General features: G+C 52.3%; 1 protein-coding gene across 2 annotated transcripts; it reads right to left on the bottom strand.

Moving 5' to 3' along the window:
* Positions 1–1,219: 1,219 nt before the first annotated feature.
* Positions 1,220–24,747, bottom strand: TGFB1 (transforming growth factor beta 1). 2 transcript variants are annotated; one of them, XM_010380805.2, is made up of 7 exons: positions 23,515–24,747; positions 19,141–19,301; positions 15,909–16,026; positions 13,059–13,136; positions 12,772–12,919; positions 2,462–2,615; positions 1,220–1,526 (listed from the first exon to the last, which is right to left on the bottom strand). In XM_010380805.2, exons 1-7 carry the CDS (start codon positions 23,867–23,869, stop codon positions 1,368–1,370), a joined length of 1,173 nt encoding a protein of 390 aa, XP_010379107.1. In that variant the 5' UTR covers positions 23,870–24,747; the 3' UTR covers positions 1,220–1,367. The 2 variants fall into 2 exon arrangements, with proteins under 2 accessions (XP_010379107.1, XP_030797544.1); XM_030941684.1 differs by having other exon boundaries at positions 12,772–12,922; positions 23,515–24,056.
* Positions 24,748–24,891: the final 144 nt, after the last annotated feature.

Raw genomic sequence — 24,891 nt, 5'->3', positions numbered from 1 at the left:
TTCACCATGTTGGTCAGGCTGGTCTTGAACTCCTGACCTCGTGATCTCTCTGCGTCTGCCTCCTAAAGTGCTGGGATTACAGGCATGAGCCACCGCGCCCAGCCTTTTTTTGTATTTTTATTAGAGGCGGGGTTTCACCATGTGGTCCAGGCTGGTCTCAAACTCCTGACCTCAAGTGATCCCCCTGCCTCGGCCTCCCAAAGTGCTGGGATTGCAGGTGTGAGCCACCATGCCCAGCCTTTTTTTGTTTTTGTTTTTTAAGATGCGGTCTTGGCTGGGGCGCTGGCTCATGCTTGTAATCTCAGCACTTTGGGAGGCCGAGGAGGCGGGCGGATCACCTGAGGTCAGAAGTTCGAGACCAGCCTGAACAATATGGTGAAACCTCGTCTGTACTAAAAAAAAATACAAAATTAGCCAAGCGTGGTGGTGCATGCCTGTAATCCCAGCTACTCGGGAGGCTGAGGCAGGATAATCGTTTGAACCCAGGAGGTGGAGGTTGCAGTGAGCCAAGATCTCGACATTGCACTCCAGCCTGGGCAACAAGAGTGAAACTCTGTCTCAAAAAAAAGAGGCGGGGTTTTGCTTTGTCACCCAGGCTGGCATACAGTGGCACAGTCAGGGCTCACTGCAACCTTGACCTCCCAGGATCAAGTGATCCTCCCACCTCAGCCTCCAGAGTAGCTGGGACCACAGGTGCACATTTTTAGAAAAATGTTTTGTAGAGATAGGGTCTCACTATGTTACCCAGCCTGGTCTCAAACGCCTGGATTCAAGTAATCCTCCCATCTCCGCCTCCCAAAAGTGCTAGGATTACAGGCGTGAGCCACCCTGCCTGGCCTGAACTACCATCTTTTACTGTCTTCCTCATCATCCCCCGCTAAAGCAGGTTCCTGGTGGGCAGGAACTCCTCCCTTAACCTCTCTGGGCTTGTTTCCTCACCTTTAAAATGGGTGTTATCAGAGTCCCTGCATCTCAGAGTGTTGCTAAGGTGACTGAATTAGTTCATTAATGTAAGGCACTTCAACAGTGCCCAAGGTGCTCGATAAATAGATCTAACTACAGTAGTGTTCTCCACTGGTTCCCTGTGCCTTGATGCGGGACAAAGGAATAGTGCATAGTGCAGGCAGGCAGGAGGAGGCAGAGAGGGAGAGAGATGGGGTGGGAGTGGGGGAACGTCAGGGAAGGAGACCCCAGGCAGGCGCCCAATGACACAGAGATCCGCAGTCCTCTCTCCATCTTTAATGGGGCCCCAGGTGGGCTTGGGGCACGGGTGTCCTTAAATACAGCCCCCATGGGCAAGGCAGCGGGGGCGGGGCGGGGCCGGGCCTGCCGGGGCGGGGCGGGGCGGGGCGGGGCGGGGCGGGGCCTCAGCTGCATTTGCAGGAGCGCACGATCATGTTGGACAGCTGCTCCACCTTGGGCTTGCGGCCCACGTAGTACACGATGGGCAGCGGCTCCAGCGCCTGCGGCACGCAGCACGGCGCCGCCGAGGCGCCCGGGTTATGCTGGTTGTACAGGGCCAGGACCTGCGGGCGGCGGGCGGGGTCAGGGCTCAGGGTTCGCGGAGGGAGGAAGATGGCCCTCCACTGCCCCATCCCCCACCCCCTACCGCGCCAGCCTTTCCCACTTCCAGCCTCTCCCACTTCGTCTCTCCCCGCATCCCTGTCCCCCTCTTCCCATCTCCAATTCGGTCTCTCTTATCTTCTAACATCCTATCTTATTCTCTCTCTCCCCACCTGTCTGATTTTCTTTTTGTTTTGAGACTGGGTCTCGCTCTGCCACCCAGGCTGGAGTATAGGGGCGCGATCAAGGCTCGCTACGGCCTCAACCTCCTGAGCTTAAGTCATCCTCCCGCCTCAGCCTCCGGAGTAGCTCGAATCACAGGCAAGCGCCACCACTCCTGGCTTTTTTTTTTTTTTTTTTTTTTGGTAGAAATGGGCTCTCACTCAGCCGCCCGGGCTACTTTCGAACTCCTGGGCTCAAGCCATCCTTCTGCTTCAGCGTCCCAGAGTGCTGGTATTATCAGCGTGAGCCGCCGCGCCCGCCTGATTTTCTTTCTGTCTCTACCCTTCCTCGTCTTCGCCTCTTGCCTTGTTGTATATCTGTCTTTGTCTCTCCTTCCCTAACTCTGTGTTTGTATCTGCCTCTCTCATTTTGTCTCTCCATTTCTCTCTGCCTTTTTCCTTCCATCTCCCTGTCTGTCTTCCCCCTTGACCCCCACCCCTCTGTTACTTCAGTTCTGTGGACCTTCATATCTCATCTCCCTCTGCCCCCTGCTCAGAGCCCTTCTCTGGCTTCCTGCCTCTCTCCCATCTCTTTATCCATTCCCTTTCCCACCCCATCCCTCTCTTTCTCCCCATCCTGCCAACTCACCTCTCTGACTTTACTTCTCTTTCTCTCTCCTCTTTCTCTGTCCTGGCTACCCCCAAGCACACCTCCTAGCCCGGTGGGCCAGACGTACCTTGCTGTACTGGGTGTCCAGGCTCCAAATGTAGGGGCAGGGCCCCAGGCAGAAGTTGGCGTGGTAGCCCTTGGGCTCGTGGATCCACTTCCAGCCGAGGTCCTTGCGGAAGTCAATATACAGCTGCCGCACGCAGCAGTTCTTCTCCGTGGAGCTGCAGGCAGGAGAGACGCGTCAGGGGTAGGGAGGGGCTACCACCACAGGAGCTGTGTGCCCCTCCTCCCCAGGTGTGTGTCACCCTAAGTTGCCCCCCCCCCGCCCTATCTCCATCTGGGTCTCCCTTGCACCCCATGTTAATAACAACACAAATAGTCATGATAATCACTAACACAGATTAAGCACTTCCTCCAGTCAAGCACTGTGCTAAGAGCGATGTAATAATCTCATGCAATGCTTAAGACAAGCCTGTAAGAAGCCAGATGACCATCCCCCGGGGGACTAAATAAATCATGGCATGCTCACACCCTGGAACATACAAAATAACACGGCTCCATGTAAACCGATCGGCTCTATTTGTGCAACAAATGTTTATTGAACTACTACTGTGTGCTGGGCTGGGATCTACTGGGGGCTGAGGACAAATGAAACAGATAGAAATAGGCTAGGCATGGTGGCTCACACCTTTAATCCCAGCACTTTGGGAGGATGAGGTGGGAGGATCGCTGGAGTCCACGAGTTGGAGGTTGCAGTGAACTGGGATCACACCACTGCATGCCAGTCTGGACAACAAGGAGCAACACCCTGTCTCTAAAAAATTTTTTTTCAATTTTTTAAAAAGAGACAGAAATCTCTACCCTCCAGGGTCATGCTATGAATTATCATGTCATTCCTCTGCTCTGAACCTGGCTCCACCTCACGGCAAATGCCCAAGTCCTCACCGTGAGCCACAAGGTGCTAGCAAATCTGGCTGATCTCAACTCCCTCTCTCACGCCTACTCTACTCCAGCCACACTGGCATCCTGTCTGTTCCTCAGACAGTCTTATCTCAGGGCTCCTGCATCTGCTATTCCCTCTGTCTGTCTTGCTAGTCCCACAGATACCCACTCCAGCTTGTTCCTTCACTTCATTTCTTCTTTTTTTTTTCAAGACAGAATCTCACTCTGTCTCCCAGGCTGGAGTGCAGTGGCATGATCTCGGCTCACTGCAACCTCCGCCTCCCAGGTTCAAGCGATTCTCCTGCCTCAGCCTCCCGAGTAGCTGGGATTATAGGCGTGTGCCACCACGCCTGGCTAATTTTTTTTGTGTTTTTAGTAGAGACAGGGTTTCACCATGTTGGCCAGGCTGGTCTCGAACTCCTGACCTCGTGATCCGCCCACCTCGGCCTCCCAAAGTGCTGGGATTACAGACCTGAGTCACCGCATCTGGCCCATTTATTCTTTTTAATTTGTTATTCTTTTTTTTTTTTTTTTTTTTTTTTTTTGAGACGGAGTCTTGCTCTGCCGCCCAGGCTGGAGTGCAGTGGCCGGCTCTCAGCTCACTGCAAGCTCCGCCTCCCGGGTTCACGCCATTCTCCTGTCTCAGCCTCCCGAGTAGCTGGGACTACAGGCGCCCGCCTCGTCGCCCGGCTATTTTTTTGTATTTTTTAGTAGAGACGGGGTTTCACCGTATTAGCCAGGATGGTCTTGATCTCCTGACCTCATGATCCGCCCGTCTCGGCCTCCCAAAGTGCTGGGATTACAGGCTTGAGCCACCGCGCCCGGCCAATTTGTTATTCTTTTTAGAGACACGGTCTCACTATGTTGCTCAGGCTGGTGTCGAACTCGGGCTCATGCGATCTGCACGCCTTGGCCTCCCAAAGTGTTGGGATTACTGGCATGAGCCACCGCACCTGGCCCCTTCACTTAATTTAAACCTTAGCTCAAATGTCCTTCACTCAAGGATCCTTAACTCCTAAAGCAGTGCCTGGAATGCAGTAGGTACTCAGTAAATAGCAGTTACATGACTGAACATCACCTCCTCGGAGATACCTCTCTGAGCCATCCTTTCCAAAATATCCAAGTGACTGTTAGTTCCATTTAGTGCAATACAGTATTGCAGTTATGCAAGAAAATATAAAAATGCATGCATTTGAAATGGGGCAAAATCTTAATCACCGATGTCGCTGGATGAGAGTTTACAGGCGTTCATTATCTTCATTGCTTTTGTATACATTTGAAATTTTCCATAATAAAGCAATTTAAATCAAAATAGGAAAAATAATAGTTCCCAATATCTATTACTCTCTGTCTGCCTTCTTCTGATGTATTTTACTTCTTAGAACTGTCAAAGAGGCCAGGCACAGTGGCTCATGCCTGTAATCCCAGCACTTTGGGAGGCCAAGGCGGGTGGATCACCTGAGGTCAGGAGATTGAGAACAGCCTGACCAACATGGCGAAACCCTGTCTCTACTAAAAATACAAAAATTAGCTGGGCATGGCAGTGCTTGTCTGTAATACCAGCTACTCAGGAGGCTGAGGCACAAGAATCGCTTGATCCCAAGAAGCAGAGGTTGCAGTGAGCCAAGATCACACCACTGCACTCCACCCACGGCAACAGGGTGAGACTCTGTCTCGAAAACAAAAGAAAAAAGAAAAGAAAAGAGAAAATAAAAGAAAAGGTTGACAGTGCCTTTTTTTTTTTTGAGACAGAGTCTCGCTCGGTCACCCAGGTTGGAGTGCAGTGGCGCGATACTGGCTCACTGCAACCTCCGCTCATAGATTGGTGGGGCCGGCCAGGCACGGTGGCTTACACCTATCATCCCGGCACTTTGGGAGGCTAGGGCAGGCGGACTTGAGGACCCTGTCTCTACTAAAAATTCAAAAATTAGCTGGACGTGGTGGCGGGCACCTGTAATCCCAGCTACTCGGGAGGCTGAGGTAGCAGAATCGCTTGAACCCAACTTCAAGTGGCATCAGATAACCTGGAGGCAAGATAAAGCCTTTCCAAGAGCCACAGAAGCCTGAGAAGGAAGTCAAGAAACTGAGATCCCTGTGAACTCAGCATGTACCACCCAGTTTGGTTGGACCTCAGTTTCCTCATCTGTTCAGAGGTAGGTGCTACCAGATCAAATACGGTGTTAACCTGAGGGCCAAGGGACCATCATGGGCAGGCTTGAGGAGGGTCCTGAGTGCCTGAGATCATATGCACATGCGTGTATGTGTGCATGTATTTCTGGGGAAAAGGTTTCTGGTTTTCACTTTCTCACAGGAGGTTCTGAACTCACAAAAGGGGAAGAACTAGTGTCCAGAATCATCTTTTTTTTTTTTTTTTGAGATGGAGTTTCACTCCTGTTGCCCAGGCTGGAGTGCAATGGTGTGATCTTGGCTCACTGCAACCTCCGCCTCCTGGGTTCAAGCAATTCTCCTGCCTCAGCCTCTCAAGTACCTGGGATTACAGGCATGCGCCACCATGCCCAGCTAATTTTTTGTATTTTTAGTAGAGGCTGGGTTTCACCATGTTGGCCAGGCTGGTCTCGAACTCTTGACTTCAGGTGATCCACCCACCTCGGCCTCCCAAAGTGCTGGCATTACAGGCATAAGCCACTGCGCCCGGCTCAGAATCATCTTTAATGCCTAGTTTAACCCTAGCTGGGGTTCTGAGGTCCTAGGATTTGAACAGTCTGTGATACTGTTATCCAAGTCAGCAGCTCTCCACATGGGCTCCCAGGACCAGCGGCAGCATCACCTGGGAACTGTGGGAAATGCAGATTCTCAGGCGGCACCCCAGGCCACTGAAATCAGAAACTGTGTGTGGGACTGGGAACAACAGTCTGTGTTGAACAAGCCCTCTAGGTGATCCTCTGACTTATTTTCTCAGGACGCATTCGGGGCCTACCCTGCACTGGGCCTTGGGATACCCACAGCCCTTGCCCTTGCCAAGCCTCTTCCGTCCAGTCTCACAAGACCTAGGCTGGGTGCAGTGACCCATGCCTGTAATCTCAGCACTTTGGGAGGCCAAGACCGGTGAATCGCTTGAGCCCAAGGAGTTTAAGACCAGCCTGGGGAGCATAATGAGCCCTGTCTCTACAAAATGTTTTTTAAATAAAAGACCCAACAGAGACTGTTGAGTCAAAGATCTACTTAGGGCCCCAGGGGAGGCCTAGAGGCCTCTCATTCACCTTGGATGTTGGAGAAAGGGGTTAGGAAGGAGGTAGTGTTCGAGCTGCCTTAAGAATAAATTTTCCTATGAAAGTTTTTTTTTTTTTTTTTTTGAGATGGAGTCTTGGTCTGTTGCCCAGGCTGGAGTGCAGTGGTGCAATCTTGGCTCACTGCAACCTCCACATCCCAGGTTCAAGCAATTCTCCTGGCTCAGCCTCCCAAGTAGCTGGGATTACAGGCACGCACCACCATGCCCAGCTACTTTTTTGTATTTTTAGTAGAGACCGGGTTTCACCATGTTGGCCAGGCTGGTCTCGAACTCCTGACCTCATGTGATCCACCCACCTCAGCCTTCCAAACTGCTGGGATTACAGGTGTAAGCCACCACGCCCGGCTGGAAAGTTTCAAATGCACACAAAAGCAGCTTCAACATTGGTCAACTCATGGCCAATTTCCATTGCATCTCTACCCCTATCCACTCTCTCTCTTTTTTTTTTTTTTTTTTTTTTTTTGAGACAGGATCTCACTCTGTCACCCAGGCTGGAGTGCAGTGGTGCAATCACAGCTCACTGTAGCCTCCACTTCCTGGGGTTCAAGCCAACCTCCCACATCAGTATCCTGAGTAGCTGGGACTACAGGTACACACCACCAGGCCCATCATATAGAGATATATATATATTTTTTTGGGGAGATGGGGTTTCACCATGTTGCCCAAGCTGGTCTCCAACTCTTAGGCTCAAACAGTCCTCCTGCCTTGGCCTCCCAAAGTGGTGGGATTATAGCTGTGAGCCACTGCACCCAGCCGACATTGGTTTATCTCAAAGCACATGCAATCCACCAATGTTGCTTCATCCATAAATATTTCAAATGTATCTGTAATTAAGATTACTTTAAAACACAGTCACAATACCATGTAAGAAAATTAACAATTCATTGATATCATCAAATGTCTAGATAGAGTTCATGTTTACCCAACTGTCTCATAAATACCTATTTTTTTAAAAGCCTGTATAAATAAAGATTCAAGTAAGGTCTACACATTGCAATTGGTTGATATCTCTTTTAGGAACTTTTTTTTTTTTAATTTATTTTTGAGAGGAGTCTCACTCTGTCACCCAGGATGGAGTGAAGCGGTGTAATCTCGGCTCACTGCAACCTCTGCCTCCCAGGTTCAAGTGATTCTCCTGCCTCAGCCTCCCAAGTAGCTGAGACTACAGGCGCCTGCCACCATACCTGGCTACTTTTTGTATTTTTATTTATTTTATTTATTTATTTAGTTAGTTAGTTAGTTAGTTTTTGAGACAGAGCCTCGCTCTTGTTGCCCAGGCTGGAGTGCAGGGCCTTGATCTCAGCTCACGTCAACCTCTGCCTCCTGTGTTCAAGCGATTTTCCTGCCTCAGCCTTCCGAGTAGCTGGAATTACAGTTCCCCGCCACCACACCCAGCTCATTTTTGTATTTTTAGTAGAGACGAGGTTGACTGTCTCCCACGTTGGCCAGACTGGTCTTGAACTCCTGACCTCAGGTGATCTATCCACCTTGGCCTCCCAAAGTGCTGGGATTACAGGTGTGAGCCACCACACCCGGCCTAATTTTTGTATATTTAGTACAGACAGGGTTTCACCATGTTGGCCAGGCTGGTCTCCAACTCCTGACCTCAAGTGATCCACCTGCCTCAGCCTCCCAAAGTGCTGGGATTACGGCCATGAGTCTCCATGCCTGGCCTCTCTTAGAACTTTTTTCAAAATCTACAGAATCATCTCTCTCTCTCTATGTATATATATTCAGGGTCAACTATATATAGACTGACCCTTGGACAACATGGGTCCAATTACAAAACTCACCACTTACAGGTGAATTATTCTTCCACCTCTGCCACCCGTGAGATAGCAAGACCAACACCTCTTCTTCCTCGTCCTCAGCCTGCTCAACGTGAAGACCTTTATAAGCCACTTCCACTCAATGAATGGAAAATACACTTCCTCCTCCTTATGATTTTCTTAAGAACATTTTCTTTTCTCTCTTATTTTATTTAAAAAATACAGGCATAGGCCGAGATCAGTGGCTCAAGCCTGTAATGCCAGAACTTTGGGAGGCCAAGGCTAATGAATCACCTGGGAAGTTGGAGACCAGCCTGGCCAACATGGTGAAACCCTGTCTCTACTAAAAATACAAAAATTACCTAGGTGTGGTGGCATGCACCTGAAATCCCAGCTACCTGGGAGACTGAGGCAGGAGAATTGCTTGAACCTGGGAGGCGGAGGTTGCAGTGAGCCGAGATCGCACCACTGCACTCCAACCTAAGCAACTAGACTCTGTCTAAAAAAAAAAAAAAAAAAAAAAAAAACAAAGAATACGGCCAGGCGCGGTGGCTCACTCTGCAATCCCAGCACTTTGGGAGGCCGAGGCGGGTAGATCACTTGAGGTCAGGAGTTCCAGAGCAGCCTGGCCAACATGGTGAAACCCCACCTCTACTAAAAATACAAAAGTTAGCCGGGCGTGGTGGCAGGTACCTGTAATCCCAGCTACTCAGGAGACTGAGGCAGGAGAACTGCTTGAACCCCTGGGAGGTAGAGGTTACAGTGAGCCGAGATTGTGCCATGACACTCTGGCCTGAGTGACAACAGCAAAACTCCGTCTCAAAAAAAAAAAAGGTATAGGACATAATACATAAAATATGCAAAATATGTATTATTCAGCTGGGCGCAGTGGTTCATGCCTGTAATCCTAGCACTTTAGGAGGCTGTGGCAGGCGGATTGCCTGGGCTCAGGAGTTCGAGAACAGCCTGGGCAACACGGTGAAACCCCGTCTCTACTAAAATACAAAAAATTATCCGGGCGTGGCAGCAGTCACCTGTGGTCCCAGCTACTTAGGAGGTTGAAGCAAGAGAATCACTTAAACCCGGGAGGCAGAAGTTGCAGTGAGCCAAGATGGCACCACTGCACTCCAGCCTGAATGACAGAGTGAGACTCCATCTCCAAAAATTTAAAAAAAGAGTATTAATCAACTGTTTATGTTATGGATAAAGCAGAATTCCGGTCCACAGTAGGCTATTAGTAGTTAAGTTTTTGAGGAGTCGAAAGCTGAATTTTGGCCAGGCACAGTGGCTCACGCCTGTAAGCCCAGCACTTTGGGAGGCCGAGGCGGGTGGATCACAAGGTCAGGGGATCGAGATCATTCTGGTTAACACGGTGAAACCCCGTCTCTACTAAAAATACAAAAAATTAGCCAGGCATGGTGGCGGGCACCTGTAGTCCCAGCTACTCAGAGGCTGAGGCAGGAGAATGGCGTGAACGCGGGAGGCAGAGCTTGCAGTGAGCCAAGATCATGCCACTGCACTCCAGCCTCGGAGACAAAGCCAGACTCCGTCTCAAAAAAAAAAAAAGAAAGTTGAATTTTGGCTGCATGGGGGGTCAGCACCCCAAACCCCTATTGTTCCAGGGTCACTGTGTGTGTGCGCGCGCACGCTTTCCCCTTCTTTGCATTGTATTTGATGAAGATACTGGGTCAGGTTTCTCACAGTCTGAGTTTTGCTGACCATTTCCTCTGTTCCTGTCTTTCTAGAAAACTGTTAGGATCTACAGTCCTGATCAGATTCAGGTTTGATTTTGATTTTTTTTTTTTTTTTTTTTTGTGAGACAGGGTCCTGCTCTGTCCTGAAGTGCAGTGGCGTGATCCTGGCTCACTGCAATCACAGCCTCCTGGGCTCAAGCACTCCTGCCTCAGCCTCCCAAGTAGCTGGGACTACAGGCACACACCACCCAGCCCAGCTAGTTTTTTGTATTTCTTGTAGAGAGACAGGGTTTACCATGTTGCACAGGCTGGTCTTGAACTCCTCAGCTCAAGCGATCTGCCTGCCTTGCCCTCCCAAAGTGCTGGACTTACAGGCATGAGCCACTGCACCCGGCCTTCAGTTTTGATTTTTCGGCAAGAATTCCCAGGCGACATTGGGTTCCTCCCTACAGAGGCTCACATGGCTGGCTGTCTCCCTTTGTAATGTCAGCTGCTGTTGGCACTCAAGACCTCAATTTGTGGCGGGGCACAGTGGTTCATGCCTGTAATCGCAGCACTTTGGGAGGCCGAGGTGGGCGGATCACGAGGTCAGGAGTTCGAGACAGCCTGACCAACGTGGTGAAACCCAGTCTCTACTGAAAAAAAACAGAAATTAGCCGGGTGTGGTGGCACGTGCCTGTAATCCCAGCTACTCAGGAGGCTGAGGCAGGAGAATTGCTTGAACGTGGGAGGCAGAGGTTGCAGTGAGCCGAGATCATACCACCGCACTCCAGCCTGGGCAACAGAGTGTGACTCCGTCTCAAAAAAGACCTCAGTTTGTTCATTCACAGAGTTGCTGGGCTGATGGCACTAAGATCTGGTGGTGAAGGAGTCTGGAAGCAGGGCTGATTTTCTGGCAGGGAAACAGCAGGTAACAAAGCCCAGAGACACCACCAAAATATTTTAAGTAGGGGAGGAATAAAGTCAGATGATCACTCTAAATTTACAACATACTAACTCTCCATTTCAACTTTCTAGGAATCCAACATTTCAGCTTTCTTAGATTGCAGTATTAGCATTCCAGCATCTTATGATTCTAACATTCTGACAGCATCTTCAACTCTCTAGGATTCATACTTTTCAACCTTTGAGGATCTTGATATTCCTGAATTCCAGTATGCCAATATTGCATCCCAACTTTCCAAAGTTCCGAGCCATCACTCAAGAGGTTCAAGCTGCCACTTTCTTTCTTTCTTTTTTTTTTTTTTTTTGAGATAGAGTCTCGCACTGTTGCCCAGGCTGGAGTGCAGTGGTGTGATCTTGGTTCACTGCAACCTCTGCCCCCCAGGTTCCAGGGATTATCCTGCCCCAGCCTGGGTATCTGCAGAGCCATAATCCCAGCTGAGTAGCTGGGATTACAGGTGCTCGCCACCACACCCCGCTAATTTTTGTATTTTTAATAGAGATGAGGTTTCACCATGTTGACCAGGTTGGTCTTGAACTCCTGACCTCAGGTGATGCACCCACCTCAACCTCCCAAAGTGCTGGGATTATAGGCATGAGCCACCGCGCCCAGCCTGCTGCCACTTTCTATTAATAAAATCCCAGCATGCTAATATTCTAACATTCCAACATTGAGTTCCAGCATGCTGGGATACCAATATTCTGCTTTCTCCAATTCCAACATTTGTGGATGTGAATGTTTCAAAACAGAATTCTACCACTGTGAGCCCAATATTCCAGGACTCCAACCTGCCAACACTGGTATCCACAATCGGCCAGCGGTGCAGGAATTCCACATGGGCCATCTTCTCATTCTGAATTCCCAAATTCTAGGATCCCAATATTTCAGCTTTCCTTGAGTCCAGCATTCTCCATTTCCGTAATTAACACCAAATTCTAGCATTCTAGAACTTCAACCTGCCAACAGTTTAGGGATTCACGATGGTGATCTTCCAACTTTGAATTCCAACAATCTCAGGGTTCAACTTTCTAACATTCTGTGATTCCAACACTCCAGTAAAAAAGCAAGGCCGGGCGCGGTGGCTCACGCCTGTAATCCCAGCACTTCGGGAGGCTGAGGCAGGCGGATCACAAGGTCAGGAGATCAAGACCATCCTGGCTAACATGGTAAAACCCTGTCTCTACTAAAGATACAAAAAATTAGCTGGGCATGGTGGCACATGCCTGTAGTCCTAGCTACTCAGGAGGCTGAGACAGAAGAATCGGGTTCGGCAAAGGTTGCAGTGAGCCAAGATTGCGCCACTGTACTCCAGCCCAGGTGACAGAGCAAGACTCTGTCTCAAAAAAAAAAAAAAAAGCAACCTGATCCCAACATTACAAGACTTCCAGTTCTTTTTCTTTTTTTGGGGGGTTGGGGGGTTTTTTGTTTTTTGTAGCTGGGATTATAGGCGCCAACTTCCACACCTGGCTAATTTTTGGATTTTTAGTAGAGACAGGGGTTTCACCATGTTGGCCAGGCTGGTCTCGAACTCCCGACCTCAGGTGATCCACCTGCCTCGGCCTCCCAAAGTGCTGGGATTACAGGCATGAGCCACCGCACCCGGCACAAGACTCTCAGTTCTTACACCCAGACCTCATCCCCTGAGCCCTCCAAGCTAAAGGAGACAGACGCCCAGCCCAAGCATGGCACCAGCCAGGTGTCCAACCTGGAGCATCTGGTCAGCAGATGGCAGTCATGCCCGCAGCCTGGAAGGTCTCCATCCAAGGATACAAGGCTCACCTGAAGCAGTAGTTGGTGTCCAGGGCTCGGCGGTGCCGGGAGCTTTGCAGATGTTGGGCCCTCTCCAGCGGGGTGGCCATGAGAAGCAGGAAAGGCCGGTTCATGCCATGAATGGTGGCCAGGTCACCTCGGCGGCCGGTAGTGAACCCTGCTTTGGTGTGGGAGTCAGGGGATAGGGGACATACACACACACTCTCAGAGGGATAGATAAGTGGGGCGTGGGGCAGATGGGGACACACACACGCACACACGTCACAGCTGGGCATGGCCAGGGAAGCAAGCCTCACCGTTGATGTCCACTTGCAGTGTGTTATCTTTGCTGTCACAGGAGCAGTGGGCGCTAAGGCGAAAGCCCTCAATTTCCCCTGTAGGAGTGGGGAGAGGGAAGCCAGTCTGAGAGTGCAGCTCACCCAGCCCCTGGAGGAAGAGGAAGGAAGGAGCAAAGCCCAGGGGGTTCCTTCCTGCCTCCCCCACCCACCCCACTTTGCCATCTCGCTGCAGCTCTTCTTTTTTTTTGAGACAAGGTCTTGCAGCCTCAATCTCCCAGACCAAAGCAATCCTCCCATCTCAGCCTCCTGAGTAGCTGGGACCACAGGCGCGTGTTACCATGCATGGCTAATTTTTTTTTTTGAGATGGAGTCTGGCTGTGTTGCCCAGGCTGGAGTGCAGTGGCGTGATATCAGCTCACTGCAACCTTCGCCTCCCAGGTTTAAGCGATTCTCCTGCCTCAGCCTCCCAAGTAGCTGGAATAACAAGCATGCACCACCACACCCAGCTAACTTTTTGTATTTTTAGTAGAGATGGGGTTTCACCATGTTGGCCAGGCTGGTCTTGAACTCCTGACCTCAGGTGATCCACTGGCCTCAGCCTCCCAAAGTGCTGGGATTACAGGCATGAGCCACTGCACCCAGCCTACACGGCTACTTTTTAAATTTTCTGTAGAGACAGAGGTCTCGCTATGTTGCTCAGGCTGGGCTCAAGCAATCCTCCCGCCTTGGCCTCCCAAAGTGCCAGGATTACAGACATGAGCCACTGCACCCGGCCAGCATCGATCTCTTGAATGAATGAGTGAATGGTATTTTCTAAGCTCCTATGATGTGCCAAAGCCTGTGCTGTGTGCTTGGGACTCAGCATTGACCAAGACAGTTGAAATCCTTCTAGGCCTTTGTCGAACAGCCCAAGACATGCCTCTCGGTGCCCACCTGCTCCCTAATCCCTATTTTTTGTTTCTCATTTCTTTTTTTTGAGATGGAGTTTTGCTCTTGTTGCCTAGCCTGGAGCACAATGGTGCGATCTTGGCTCACTGCAATCTCCGCCTCCTGGGTTCAAGCAATTCTCCTGCCTCAGCCTCCCGAGTAGCTGGGATTACAGGCATGCGCCATCACGCCCAGTTAATGTTGTATTTTTAGTAGAGATGGGGTTTCTCCATGTTGGTCAGGCTGGTCTTGAACTCCCAACCTCCGGTGATCCACTCACCTTGGCCTCTCAAAGTGCTGGGATTGCTGGCGTGAGCCACCGTGCTTGGCCCACTAATCCTTATTTTTTCTTTCTTTTTTTTTCTTTTTGAGACGGAGTCTTGCTCTGTCGCCCAGGCTGGTGTGCAGTGGTGCGATATTGGCTTACTGCAAGCTCCGCCTCCTGGGTTCACACCATTCTGCCTCAGCCTCCCAAGTAGCTGGGACTATAGGCACCTACCACCATGCCCGGCTAATTTTTTCTTTTTTTGGATTTTTAGTAGAGACGGGGCTTCACCTTGTCAGCCAGGATGATTTCGATATCCTGACCTTGTGATCCACCCTCCTTGGCCTCCCAAAGTGCTGGGATTACAGGCGTGAGTCACCACGCCCCCTAATCCCTATTTTTTCATGTGGCCAAACTACTATTTATCCTGTGAGTCTCCACACAATCACCTTCACCCAGCAAGCCCTCCTAGGCTCCCCAGATGGGTCTGGGTGCCTTCTGGGCTCCCAACAGCGCTTAGGGCATCCCCCATCCTGCATGCCTCTCTGTCCCAGCCCTGTCCTCTCTGCCCATGCCTCCCCGTCCCATCCTCAATCATTCTAGGTCATTCCTGCCTGGTGGGGCAAGATCTCTTCGGTGTCCAGAAGTGACTGTGGGCCCCATGAGGGCAGAACTGAGGGCTGTCTTGGTTATCACTATGTTCCCCACACCACCCAGCACAGGGCCAGACACACAGCAGGAACCTGTGGGCAATGATTGAATAAAAGCATAAATGAGAGGGAGGTGAGGGAGAGAGATATGGGCACCATGGCCCCTGCCAGGAACTGGACAGAGACAATCATCTCCAGGACAGATCAAATGAGTTAGGCTCTCTTGCCTCTGGGCCTTTGCACAGACTGTTCCCCTTGCCTGGAACACTTTTTTTTCTTTTTTTGAGATGGGATCTCACTCTTTCATGTAGGCTGGATTGCAGTACTGTGATTATGGCTCACTGCAGCCTCGACCTCCCAGGTGCAGGTGATTCTCCCACCTCAGTCTCCCAAGCAGCTGGGACTACAGGCATGCACCAGCATGCATGGCTAATTTTTGTATTTTTTTGTAGACACCGGGTTTTGCCATGTTACCCAGGCTGCTCTCAAACTCCTGAGCTCCAGCGATCCATCCTTGGTCTTCCAAAGTGCTGGGATTATAGGTGTAAGCCACCGTGCCCAGCCCCAGAATACTCTTACACCTCTCCTTTTCCTGACCATACTACTCATCCCTTCAACATCAGCTATGGTGCTCCTCCTCCAGGAAGCCCTCCCTGATTCTGGGCTGGGTCAGGTACCTCCTTTGGGCTCCCCGTCCCGGTCCCACCCACTCTGGGTCATCACTGCCTTACAGGTCTATTCCCCAGCTACCCACCCAATGAACTATATGAGCTCTATGAGGGCAAGGATGGGGCTGTTTTGGTCATTGCTCTGTCCTTAGCCTCACCCATCACAGGGCAGGGCAGAGAGGTGCTCAGGAAACAGATTAGCCAATCACTCGGGTTTCCATGCCACAGAGGGGAGCCAGGTCTCAGTACTTTCACACCAGTATGGGGCAGAGAGGGATCCTAGGCAAAGTGACCCCAAGACAAACAATGGGGTGCACCCCATTGAGAAACAGGGGTGGGACACACAAGTGATCCTCACCTCCGCGGCTCAACCACTGCCGCACAACTCCGGTGACATCAAAAGACAACCACTCCGGCGAGTCGCTGGGCGCCAGCAGCTGGTTGCTGAGGTATCGCCAGGAATTGTTGCTGTATTTCTAGAGGATGATGAAGTTGGAAGACAGACAGTGGGTATATGCTGCCACGCCCCCTCATATACTAACTCAACCCTTCACCCCATCTGCTTCCAGAAAGTTCCCACGCACTACCTCCTCAGACAGCCACGCTGTGTGGTCCTGTGGCACCCATCCTCCCCCACAGCATCCGTGAGAGGAAGGGTGGAGAAAAAGCCCAGGCTGCGGTCAAGGCACCTTCACACAGCTCAGTCGAAGGTGTTTTCCTGCCTTCTCCGGCCTGTTTCCTCATTGGTGAAATGCTAAGCCCCACTCAGCGTGGACAGTCCACAGTGCTAAAATTCCACTGCTAACATTCTGGGCCGGGCACAGTGGCTCACACCTGTAATCCCAGCACTTTGGGAGCCCAAGGCGGGTGGATCACTTGAGGTCAGGAGTTCAAGACCAGCCTGGCCAACATGGTGAAACCCCATCTCTACTAAAAATACAAAAATTAGCCAGGCATGGTGGTGTGCGCCTATAGTCCCCACTATTTGGGAGGCTGAGGCAGGAGAATTGCTTGAGCCTGGAAGACAGAGATTGTAGTGAGCCAAGATCCCACCACTGCACTTCAGCCTGGGTAGCAGGATGAGACTTCGTCTCAAAATAATAATAATATATACATAAATAACAAATACAATAAAAATCTGCTGCAAACATTCTGGGGTTTGCTGAGCATGCAGTTCTGCAAATTTGACACCCTGAATTCTAAGTCAGTAACTCAGAAGTCATTTTGTGATTCAAATGTTTGATAATATCCCAAGATTTCCACATTTAATGAGCCTAAGAAGCTTTAGAAGACTAATGTTCTATAAACCCAAGAGTCTGCCAAGCTGCACCTAGATGCTGGAGGCACCCAACATCTGTGTAGTATAATTTTCTGGGCTGGGCGCAGTGGCTCACGCCTGTAATCCCAGCACTTTGGGAGGCCGAGGCAGGCAGATCACCCGAGGTCAGAAGTTCAAGACCACACTGACCAATATGGAGAAACCCCGTCTCTACTAAAAATACAGAATTAGCTGGGCGTGGTGGCGCATGCCTGTAATCCCAGCTACTCGGGAAGCTGAGGCAGGAGAATTGCTTGAACCCGGGAGGCAGAGGTTGCAGTGAGCTGAGATCGTGCCATTGCACTCCAGCCTGGGCAACAGCAGCAAAACTCCATCACAAAAAAAAAAGAAGAAGAATTTTCTGGGGCTGGATAGACCACTCCAGGGCCTGCTGAATTCCCCAAACTCCAAGAGGCCAAGCTAACATAGGACAAAGTTCTCTCACTATGAAAGTCTGAAATCTACCATCCTATGAGTTTAACATTCCCTCTGATGTGGATTCTAGCTCATAGAAACTGCTAGAGCCTCCAGCCCTTCCAGATGCCCCAGTCCTCTTGGAAGCTCCCTATCTTCTACAGCAGTGCTGTCCTAAAGAACTTTCTGGAAATGTTCTTTATCTGCAACATCCAAAATAGTGGCTGCTAACCACATGTGACTATAGAGCACTAGAAATACAACCAGTGAGAATGAGGATTTGTTTTTCATTTTTATTTTTTGAGACAAGAGTCTTGCTCTGTTGCCCAGGCTGGAATGCATGGTATGATCTCCACTCACTGCAGTCTCCACCTTCCAGGGTCAAGCGATTCTCCCGCCTCAGCCTCCTGAGGAGCTGGGATTACAGGGGCCCGCCACCACACCTGGCTAATTTTTGTATTTTTAGTAGAGATGGAGTTTCGCCATGTTGGCCAGGCTGGTCTTGAACTCTTGACCTCAAGTGATCCACCCACCTTGGCCTCCCAAAGTGCTGGGATTACAGGCATAAGCCACCACACCTGGCCTATATATATTTTTTTTGAGACAGGGTCTCATCCATCACCCAGCCTGGAATGCAGTGGTGCAATCACAGTTCACTATAGCCTCACCTCCTGGGCTCATTCAATCCTCCCACCTCAGACTACTGAGTAGCTGGGACTAGAGGCACGCATCACCATTAACAGGCTAATTTTAGTATTTTTTGTAGAGACCAAGTTTCAAAATGTTTCCCAGACTGGTCTCGGACTCCTGGGCTCAAGCAATCTGCCTGCCTCAGCTCCCCAAAGTGCTGGGAGTAGAGATGTGAGCCACTATGCCTGGCCCTAAATTTTTAATTTAATTTTAAATAATTTAAATTTTAATCAACTTAAATGTGACTAGTGGCTGTCCCATTGGACAGAATGATTCTACAGACCCCAACCTTTTCAGAGATCCCAACTTTCAAGAATCCTGTGTGCTTAAAGAGTCCAACTCCTAAGATTCCAGCCTTCTAAGTGTTTAACGTCCTAGGATGCAAAGAGTCTGAACGTTTAAAAGCGCTCTAGATTCCGGGTGCGGAGGCTCACGCCTGTAATCCCAGCACTCTGGGAGCCTCAGGTAGGAGAATCACTTGAGGGCAGGGGTTCGAGACAAGCCTGGCCAAAATGATAAAACTTCGTCTCTACTAACAATACAAAAATTAGCCCAGTGTGTTGGTACATGCCTGTAATCCCAGCTACTCAGGTGGCTGAGGCAGAATCACTTGAAGCCAGGAGGCAGAGGCTGCAGTGAGCCGAGATCAAGTCATTGTACTCCAGCCTGGGCGACAGAGCAAGACTCCATCTCAAAAAAAAAAAAAAAAAAAAAAAAAAAGAGGCAAGGTGCAGTGGCTCACGCCTGTAATCTGAGCACTTTGGGAGACCGAGGCGGGTGGATCACGAGGTCAGGAGTTCGAGACCATCCTGGCCAACATGGTAGAACCTCATCTCTACTAAAAATACAAAAATTAGCTGGGTGTGGTGGTGCACACCTGTAATCCCAGCTGCTTGGGAGGCTGAGGCAGGAGAATCACTCGAACACAGGAGGCGGAGATTGCAGTGAGCTGAGGTCGTACCACTGCACTCCAGCTTGGCAACAGAGTGAGACTGTCTCAAAAAAGAAAAAGAAAAAAAGAGTCCTAGGACTGTATGGTTTGTATTCCTCTATTCTTCAGGGACCATCTAGGTGGACCTTGCAGCCAGCCCACCCACAGCCGCCCTGCTGGTCACAGCTCACCCTCTCCAGCCCATGCCCTGACCCTCCTTCTGGCTCATGTCCTCACCTGGTACAGCTCCACATGCTGCTCCACTTTTAACTTGAGCCTCAGCAGACGCAGCTCTGCCCGGGAGAGCAACACAGGTTCAGGTACTGCTTCTCGGAGCTCTGATGTGTTGAAGAACATATATATGCTGTGTGTGCTCTGCTTGAACTTGTCATAGATTTCTAGCAGGGAGAAATGAAGGAAGGCGATCAGGGGTTTGGCAGAGGTGAGGGGAGCTGGTGCTCCCAAGTCTAGGAGTTTTGGAGCTGACAACTCTGGGGTGGAGTCAGTCTCTGATACCTTTTATTTATTTATTTATTCTTTATTTTATTTTATTTTTTTGAGATGGAGTCTCGCTGTGTCACCCAGGCTTGGAGTGCAGTGGCGCAATCTCTGCTCATTGTAACCTCTGCCTCTCCGGTTCAAGCAATTCTCCTGCCTCAGCCTCCCAAGCAGCTGGGACTAAAGGCGCATGCCACCACGCCCAGCTAATTTTTGTATTTTTGGTAGAGATAGGATTTCACCATGTTGGCCAAGATGGTCTCGATCTCCTGACCTGGTGATCCACCCGCCTCGGCCTCCCGAAGTGCTGGGATTACAGCCACCGCGCCCAGCCCTGACTGATACTTTTTAGCTGTGTGACCTTGAGGAAGTGGTTTCTCCCCCTGGGGGTTTGTTTCCTCCTCTGTAAAATGGGTCCTAACCACACTCCTCTCTCATGTAGCATCATCTGTCAAGTCGACTAAGGCCGGCACTAAGGGGAACCACTCTGTTTGCTCTGGCCTTCCTTGCCCCAAATGCAAAGAGCCCCTAAAATGCAGAGTAAGGATCAAGGGCACAAGCTTTGGACTCAGACAGTGCCTCTGCTCCCTCTCCGCTGTCTGACCATGGGCAGTTAACACCCTCTTTCTGAATGTCAGTTTCCTGTTATTCTTTGAAAACCAGCAATAACATTAAGCTCCCTGCACTCCCACCCAGACTCTCCTAATTGAAGCGCTGTGTAATCTTGGGCAAATGAATTCCTCTCTGAGCCAGGTGCTCATCTGTAAGGCAAGACAGAGCGACTCTAGAATCCATTCCAGGATTATAGTGGGAAATTAGATGACCCAGGTCAAGCCATGTGGCACCAATTCTGTATACACTGGTCACTCAGTCATGTATACATTTAAGAGCACTGGCTGGGCACGGAGGCTCACACCTATAATCCCAGCACTTTAGGAAGCCAAGGTGGATGGATTACCTGAGGTCGGGAGTTCGAGACCAGCCTGGCCAATATGATGAAGCCCTATTTCTACTAAAAATACAAAAATTAGCCAGGCGTGGTGGCAGGCACCTGTAATCCCAGCTACTTGGGAGGTTGAGGCATGAGAATCACTTGAACCTGAGAGGCAGAGGTTATAGTGTGCCGAGATTGAGTCACTGTACTCCAGCCTGGGTGCCAGAGTAAGACTGTCTCAAAAAAAGCAACAACAATAAAAAAAAAAACCCACAAACAGCGCTATTTACCAGATGCTATTTAAAGCACTTTACAAAGATGAAGACATTTAACCTCACAACCTTATACTATTATTATACCCATTTAATAGATGGAGAAACTGAGGCACCAAGATTAAGTAATTTGCCCCAAGGTCACATAGCTGCAGACTGGGATTCAAACTCAAGCTGTCTAGTTCCAGAGACTGTGCTTTTTCTTTTTTTTTCACCCAAGAGACAGGGTCTCACTCTGTCCTCCAGAGTGAAGTGCAATAGTACAACCATGGCTCACTGCAGGCTGGAACTCCTGGGCTCAAGGGATCCTCCCACCTCAGCCTCCCAATATGTTGAGATCACAGGCATGAGCCACCACACCCACCCAGCTAGAGACTGTGCTCTTATCCCCTAAGTGATTTTTCTACTTCTTTTTATTATTAGTTTTCCACCCTTAACTCCCTTCCCCAGCTGGTTAGGGAAAGTGAAGTTCATTCTGGGTAGGAATCGCTGTAGTGGGGACAAAAGGAATTAAGGTGTTTTCTTTTCTTTTTTGAGACGGCGTCTCTGTTGCCCAGGCTGGAGTGCAGTGGCACAATCTCTGCTCACAGCAACCTCCGCTTCCCAGGTTCAAGTGATTCTCCTGTCTCAGACTCCCAAGTAGCTGGGATTACAGGCGCCGCCCGCCACCCCGCCCAGCTAATTTTTGTATTTTTAGTAGAGACGGGGTTTCGCCATGTTGGCCAGGCTGGTCTCGAACTCCTGACCTCAGGTAATCCACCCGCCTTGGCCTCTCAAAGTGCTGGGCTTACAGGCATGAGCCACCGCACCCAGCCAAGTTATTTTCTAGTTTAGGAAAAGTTTGGGGTTGGGGATGAGGGAATAGGCCATGAACTCCTGGACCAACTGGGGCAACTGCTTCCAGCCTCCTATAGTGGGGGTGTGAAAAGAGACTGGTGAGAAAGGCAGAGGAAACCGCTTCCTAGGGCCCCCTTAGATCTTCCTCCTCTTCCCCAGTCTCCCTCCCCACCCAGCCCCAAAAACCCCTATTCTTGGCCCAGAGGTTACTCAGCAAACCCCACAGGAAAGGCAGAGCCTTGGCTGGGGAAGACAGATAGGGAGGAAGAGAAAGAGGAGGGAAAGGAAGGGTTGGAGGGTGCTGCAAAGAGGGAGAGGCAGTCAGATGCTAGAGACAGAGAGGAGGCCAGAGGACCGTGGAGGAGAAAAATAGAAAGGGAGAGAAAATAGTCGGAGAGACAAAAACCAGGAGACCCATGCGTGGACAGAGAGACTAACGGAGACGAAAAGAAAGAGGCAGATGGGGACACGCGTGCGAGAAGAGACACATGTGCATTTGTTGGGGAGAAGAGGATTGTAGGTGTCAGTGTTAAAGGAGCCTCTACAACGAAGGTGAAGCACGGAAGATAAGGCAAGGCTGAGACTTGGGTGCAGTGTGCGCGTCATTGGGCTGGAGCCGTAAACTGGCGCAAGAATGGGTCGGCGACCCGCAAGCCCACACCGCCCAAAAGTCAGTGAAACCTAAGGGATCTTCCCCAAGGCTCTGAACCACGCGGGACGCCTGGGTCCTCGCATGGATGGACGGGGCCGGCTCAGTGGGAGCCCCGCCCGTAGCTGGGGTGAGGAGGGCGGGAGGCGTCGCAGCCAGGAGGGCGGGGACCAGACCTGCCCCGTCTCGCCCCGGGCTCCGCGCGCGCGATCCCCGCCCCCGCCGGGGGCATGGGAAGGAAAGGGAAGGGAGGAGAGTGAGGCGGCCGGACGCTGGGGTTTCCCCAGCCACCTCGAGAAGAACTGGGGCTTTGGGGTCCAGACTGCCAGCGTTTAGCGCAGCGGGGTCCTCCTGACCCTTGGTGGAAGCGCAGGCTCCTCCCCCCGCGCGTGGCACCCACGTGGGGCTTTCTCACTCCTCCCAGCTTGGTTTTCTCACCTCGGTCTTGTAGAGTCACTCCCCACCCAGCACTTCCCCTGCGGCTGGACTCCGCTCAGCCCATTCCCCTGCATCCTGAGGCGAGTGGCGGGGGGGCGCTCAATGCTCGCGGCATGGATGGCGCTGGGTATCTCTCCTCCGCCCCGCTCACACCACCTTTCCCACGCTTGTCTCCCCTCTCGGTAAAGCTCTTCCCATGACCCAGGATTCTAGGTCTTCTAGAAGCTCAATTCCTCCTCTGGGCTCCCCACTCTGTCCCTCACATCCCTGTGTGAAACACCGAGGACACCTCTGCATCCCGGGCGCACTCCTGGGTCTCCGCTCCTCTCCCGCTTGCCTCCTCCTTCCAATAACCTCCCGTCCCTTTCTCCCCACATGTATCACACCCACTTCTGTTTCTCTTTCTACGACTCTCCCTCACCCCCGCATCCCGCGTGTTCCTCGCAGCCTCTGGAAGTGGGTCCGCTCTCTTTCCTCGCACCCCTTGCCTTCATCTAGCTTTTCTGTCCTTGAATCTTTCCACCTCAGGACCCCCAAGCTCTGGGTCAACTTGCCCCAGTGCCTCTCCTTTCCCAAATGCTGAGGTCTTCGCTTCTCCCACACCGGGCTCCCCTCTCCCCCCCCTCCTACCCCACGACCCCCTCCCCAATTCAACGCGTCCTGGAGGAGGGAGCCTTCTACCCTCCCCCTATTGCTTCTATCCCTCTAGGGGGCTACCCCCACGACCCCGAATGTTTCTGTCGCCCTCTAGAAGCAGTCCACTTCGCTATCTCCTCCTCTCCAACACCAGATACCTGGGGGGTAGGGGGCTCAGTGCCATCCTCTTTCGGACACCCCCCTCCCACCATCCCACGTTCCCTTTGCCCCGGGGGGTCCTCTTCCTCCAGCCAGTTTCCTCTGCCAGTCACTTCCTACCCGTGGCCCCGGCACTCCGGCGCCCCCTGGGGGCCCCCCTCCCGGCTCCCCTGCCCCTCCGAGCTCACCGTTGTGGGTTTCCACCATTAGCACGCGGGTGACCTCCTTGGCGTAGTAGTCGGCCTCCGGTTCGGGCTCCGGCTCCGCACTCTCCCCGGCCACCCGGTCGCGGGTGCTGTTGTACAGGGCGAGCACGGCCTCGGGCAGCGGGCCGGGCGGCACCTCCCCCTGGCTTGGGGGGCTGGCGAGCCGCAGCTTGGACAGGATCTGGCCGCGGATGGCCTCGATGCGCTTCCGCTTCACCAGCTCCATGTCGATAGTCTTGCAGGTGGATAGTCCCGCGGCCGGCCGGCCAGGCGTCAGCACCAGTAGCCACAGCAGCGGTAGCAGCAGCGGCAGCAGCCGCAGCCCGGAGGGCGGCATGGGGGAGGCGGCGCCCCCCGGCACTGCCGAGAGCGCGAACAGGGCTAGTTTGGTGGGGAGGCCCCGCCCCTGCAGGGGCTGGGGGTCTCCCGGGAAAAGGTAGGAGGGCCTCGAGGGAAAGTTGAGGTCCTCAGGGAGAAGGGCGCAGTGGTGGAGGGGAGGCTTGGACCGGGGGTGTCTCAGTATCCCACGGAAATAACCTAGATGGGCGAGATCTGATACCAGAAGGTGGGTGGTCTTGAATAGGGGATCTGTGGCAGGTCGGAGAGAGATCCGTCTCCTGGAGGAGAAAGGGTCTAGGATGCGCGGGGGCTCAGGAGACAGGCCGGGGATGAAGGCGGCGTGCAGGGGGTGCGCCCGAGGTCTGGGGAAAAGTATTTGCGGGAGGCCGGGTCGGCGACTCCCGAGGGCTGGTCCGGAATGGGGGCGCCTGAGGGACGCCGTGTAGGGGGCAGGGAGGGAGCAAGCGTCCCCGGCGGCAAAGGGAGACGGTCTGGGGTCCCCAAGTCCTGCCTCCTCGCGGGGCAGCGTCGCGCCAAGAAGTCCCCGCGACTCCGGCTCCCAGCGGCAACGGAAAAGTCTCAAAAGTTTTTTTCCTCTTCTCCCGACCAGCTCGTCCCTCCTCCCGCTCCTCCTCCCCCTCCTCCCCGCAGTGGCGGGGGCGGCGGCGGCTCGTCTCAGACTCTGGGGCCTCAGGCTGCTCCTTGGCGACTCCTTCCTCCGCTCCGGGCCGAGGCCGGCCCCGCGGGCGGCTCAGAGCCGGGGGGGTGCCCCGGACGGGGCGTCCCCCCTGCCCCCGGCCGGGGCCCTCGCTGTCTGGCTGATCCGCGGAGGGAGGTGGGAGGGAGATGGCCCAGGGCGCGAAGGGCGGCGGCGGCGGCGGGGACCGGCTGGGTCGGCGGGGGGTTTTGAAGCCGCCCCGGCCCCACCCAGGAAGCGCACGGGGCGGGAGGGCGGGCGGCCCCCAGGGGGAGGGTATGGGGGGGCTGGGCCACAGTCCTCATCTCGCGTGGGCGGGCTCC

This window comes from Rhinopithecus roxellana, chromosome 12 (assembly GCF_007565055.1).
Source record: "Rhinopithecus roxellana isolate Shanxi Qingling chromosome 12, ASM756505v1, whole genome shotgun sequence".
Taxonomy (NCBI): domain Eukaryota; kingdom Metazoa; phylum Chordata; class Mammalia; order Primates; family Cercopithecidae; genus Rhinopithecus; species Rhinopithecus roxellana.
This window is presented reverse-complemented; position numbering and strand designations above follow the sequence as displayed.